Raw genomic sequence first — 3,984 nt, forward strand, 5'->3', positions numbered from 1 at the left:
TGTAAATTTGAGATTTAATATATTCATGTAATAACAGTAGGGCCTCTTCGCCCGGTTCTTTCATGTATCTGTGAAAGCTGCAGGGCAATGGTGACGAGCTCCGCCAGCGCCACCTGTGACAGAAAACAAATCAAAACAAAAAGCATATTACTCTTAACATTTTTGCTTGTTTTATAGATGCATGTGTAAGACCTACATATGTGACTCTGGTGTACATATGAACTGTGCTGGGTTGTCTGTTACTGATTCTGAAATTTACATTACAAAAATTGTAGCTGGTAGCGTAATCTACTACATTACACCCAAACTGGGTTTTGTTATGGAACTGCAGGGGGTTCTTGATTTTAGATGGGTTTAAATGTTAATCTAATAATTAATTGTCACAGATAGTAACATATAAATAACAAATATTTATTTGTCTACTTGCATGTCATGTGACCATTAACTAACATAAGAGAACAGTGAACATGCAAATGCACTAATTACTTAACTACCTTAAAATCTCAGGGAGTACTTCAAGTCATTTATTAGCTGACAAAAGAGTTTGGCAATCCCTGCATTACATGTAAATGAGAACGTGAATTTTTGCATTTTAATAAAGCCTTCTTAAGACATAGTAAAACATGGTTAAAAACCCCACTGATTTATAGTTCAAATAAAAAGTAATGTGTTCATCAGTGGTTGATGCAGTGTTGAAATTTTTAAAACACTTCTTAAAAGTAAAAGTTCTGAAAAAGAAAATTCGGAATAATTTATTTGCTAATGTGTGAATAATTTGTTATCAAAATAATATGTTATCAGTAAAAAAAAAAGTAACTGTAGTCTGATTATGAATTTGATTATGAAATCCAGATCAGTTACTATCCAGCATTGTGTATGAACATTAATTTTAGAAGTATAAGTTCCATATGAAATAAGTCATCATTTACCTGTGGGTCCTGAAAGAGCTTGTTTATATCTCTCTCATAACTGTCAATATACAGACGAACTGTAGCTCCGAAACTATCAGTACCACTGAGACGAAAGATGATGCGAGAACCTCCTTTAAAAATGATCCGCAAACCCTAGAGGGAATGTTTACACGTTCTTAATGTTAAAGGGTCAGTTCATCCCAAAAATGAAAATCAAGGCATAAATCACTCACCCTGAAGTCATCCTAGGTGTATTTGATTTTCTTCTTTCAGACGAATTCAGTTGGAGTTATTAAAAAAAAATTGTCTTTGATCTTTCGAGCTGTTTAATGGCACTAAGCAGGTGTTGCACTCCATTGGTCCGTGAGAAGTTTAATAAAAAGCTCATCCATTAAAAAGAAAGTGTCTCAGATGCTACGGGGGGTGAACAAAGGCCTCCCGTAGTGAATTGATGCATTTTTGTAAAAGAAAAAACTAAACATTTTCAAAATGTAATAATAACTTTATCACTTTTAATTTAATTAAAGTTCCGGGCTGATGAGGTATGGGGTCGGCTTTGTGCATGCGCTGCTCAGAAGTGTGCTAAAGTGATTATGTTTTGAATATGGATATTTTTCTTACAAAAATGCATCGATTCGCTACAGAAGGCCTTTTTTTTATTGGAAGCGCTTTTTATTAAACTTCTCATGAACTGATGGAGTGCAACACCTGCTGAGTGGCATCAAATTGCTTGAAAGATCAAATATTTTTTTTTAAATAACTGACTAGATTAATGTGAAAGAAGAAAGTCATATACACCTAGGATGACTTCAAGGTGGATAATTCATGGGCTAATTGTAATTTTTGGTTGAACTAACCCTTTAATGTAGAATTTGTATACAATTTATTAGAGTAATAACAGTTTGCATGTCACAAATGCCTGCGCAACTAAGCGAATCCACTATATTACCTGATTTCTTGAAATGGTTCCATCCACAGGGTCACTGTACTCAAAACTGTCTGCCGCCTCCACTTGGTATTTCTTCTCCCCCATAGTAAACACTTGCCCAATGAATGCCCTGTCTGAAAACATCAGCTCCAGATCCAGCATCATCTCCACAGCCGCATCTAAATCCACTTCCTCATAGTCAAATCTGTCACGAAGAAATGTCACCAATTTACGAACAAATATCTGCTTGGACTGCATATGTACTGTAGAAGGCATCTTTTTACGGATAGTGCACCTGGTGTAGTAGTTCCTCCCATAGGTCCTCCAGTGGTCTGTCATAATGTCTTCTACACTTTGCCTCCTCACTGCTAGGATGGACAGCCATGCAAGCACTGCCCACAGCCCATCTTTCTCCCGTATATAATCTGAACCTATGGAGAAAATAACAAATGAAAAAAAAAAAAATTTTTTGGCTGTTCTCTAAAAGGTTCTTTAGGGATCCAAAAGTGGTTATTCTTTTGAAACCTTAGTGCAAAGAACTTCTTCAATTAATAAGAACCTTTTATCCAATAGAAGGGTTCCATGGATGTTAAAGGTTCTCAATGGAACCATCAATGCCTTTATTTTTTAAGAGTGTATCATGCTAAATCTGTTGTCAGTCAATCAATCAATCAATCACCTTTATTTATATAGTGCTTTAAACAAAATACATTGCGTCAAAGCACTGAACAACATTCATTTGGAAAACAGTTTCTCAATAATGTAAAATGACAGTTAAAGGCAGTTCATCATTGAATTCAGTGATGTCGTCTCTGTTCAGTTTAATAGTGTCTGTGCATTTATTTGCAATCAAGTCAATGATATCGCTGTAGATGAAGTGACCCCAACTAAGCAAGCCAGAGGCGACAGCGGCAAGGAACCGAAACTCCATCGGTGACAGAATGGAGAAAAAAAACCTTGGGAGATGTTGTGGGTGCTTCCTCAACTGTGGTCACTTTTATGTTCCAAGGATTAAAAATAATAAATATTTTGTTGAATGAAAATCACATTAACACATTGGATGCTCAAAATGCAGTGTAGAATTTAGTGTTTTATCCTCGTCTTAGATCTAGACTTACAGTCTTAAAATACCAAATTCCATCATATAAATATGATATATTGATATATAATATTTTAGAACTAAAATCTAAGCAGAGAATGAATTAAATTAAATTATCAAAAATGTTTAATAAATAAAAAAGTAACTGTTTTCTGATTACGAGTATTTAAAAATCTAATTACAAGTACTTCACTTTTTTAAATGTGATTATGTAATTCAGATTGCATGTAATCAGTTACTACCCAGAACTGCGTATATGAAACATAACATTTTTAAAGTATAAGTTCCATAAGAAATTAGTCAAAATGTAAATGGTTATCATTGATTTTTTCAAGCTATACTGTGAAAATTCTACTTATGCTACCTAATTAAATTAGCCTTATACAGTCCAAAACATTGTTAGGGGTTCTTCTCAGCGGCCACACTGAAGAACCACGTTTTTGTCACCAAAGAACCTTTCAGTGAACATTTCTTAAAATAAACCTTAATTTCTTAAAATTTTTCTCCAAGTAAGAAGAACTTAACACACAACTGGTAGGTTATGTACAATGCCTGCACATATTCGTCAAACTACTTTTCAGCCATTACCTTCAGCAAGTAGGAAAACAATAGGAAAACAGGACGGAAGCCAAAACCTGGGCTGTGTCTGAAATCGCTCACTCATTCACTCATTCACTAGTCCCTATATAGTGTATGAAGGTTGAATTCACTATATCAGGAAGGAGTGAACAAATAAATAAGGGAACGGATTCAGACAGTGACGTATAGCCTACACTGCGTGTGAGACTTGGAGCTGTTGCAAAAAAATTGCCATATGTACTTTTATATTACATGTACCTAATTTTAGAAAATAATACTAATAGCAATAATACTCAAAATTACTTTATATTGCAGTTATACATACCTCCGCGTCAGCTGTGTGGTTTCATCGATGGTATATCATTTTTTTTTTAAATTTTATGTTCATAATCATTAAATGCTATTGAAATAAGTACTGAGAACAAAAATAAACACGTTCATAATTATGTATTTATTATTTTTAGTAT

General features: G+C 34.1%; 1 protein-coding gene across 1 annotated transcript; it reads right to left on the reverse strand.

Annotated features, from left to right (window-relative positions):
• Positions 1-2,269, reverse strand: LOC127971172 (phosphoglucomutase-1-like). The gene is made up of 4 exons (XM_052574013.1): positions 2,135-2,269; positions 1,861-2,044; positions 930-1,064; positions 1-113 (listed from the first exon to the last, which is right to left on the reverse strand). Exons 1-4 carry the CDS (start codon positions 2,176-2,178, stop codon positions 24-26), a joined length of 453 nt encoding a protein of 150 aa, XP_052429973.1. The 5' UTR covers positions 2,179-2,269; the 3' UTR covers positions 1-23.
• Between the last annotated feature and the right edge of the window lie 1,715 nt (positions 2,270-3,984).

The sequence above is a fragment of the Carassius gibelio genome, chromosome B14 (assembly GCF_023724105.1).
Source record: "Carassius gibelio isolate Cgi1373 ecotype wild population from Czech Republic chromosome B14, carGib1.2-hapl.c, whole genome shotgun sequence".
NCBI lineage: Eukaryota > Metazoa > Chordata > Actinopteri > Cypriniformes > Cyprinidae > Carassius > Carassius gibelio.

Excerpts from the sequence above, each read along its gene's own strand:
- LOC127971172 (XM_052574013.1), bottom strand. The coding sequence starts at position 2,178 with ATGACAGACCACTGGAGGACCTATGGGAGGAACTACTACACCAG. Across the intron at positions 1,065-1,860 it reads GAACCATTTCAAGAAATCAG|GGTTTGCGGATCATTTTTAA; the intron begins GTAATATAGTGG and ends CATTCCCTCTAG. Across the intron at positions 114-929 it reads AGCTCTTTCAGGACCCACAG|GTGGCGCTGGCGGAGCTCGT; the intron begins GTAAATGATGAC and ends TTTCTGTCACAG.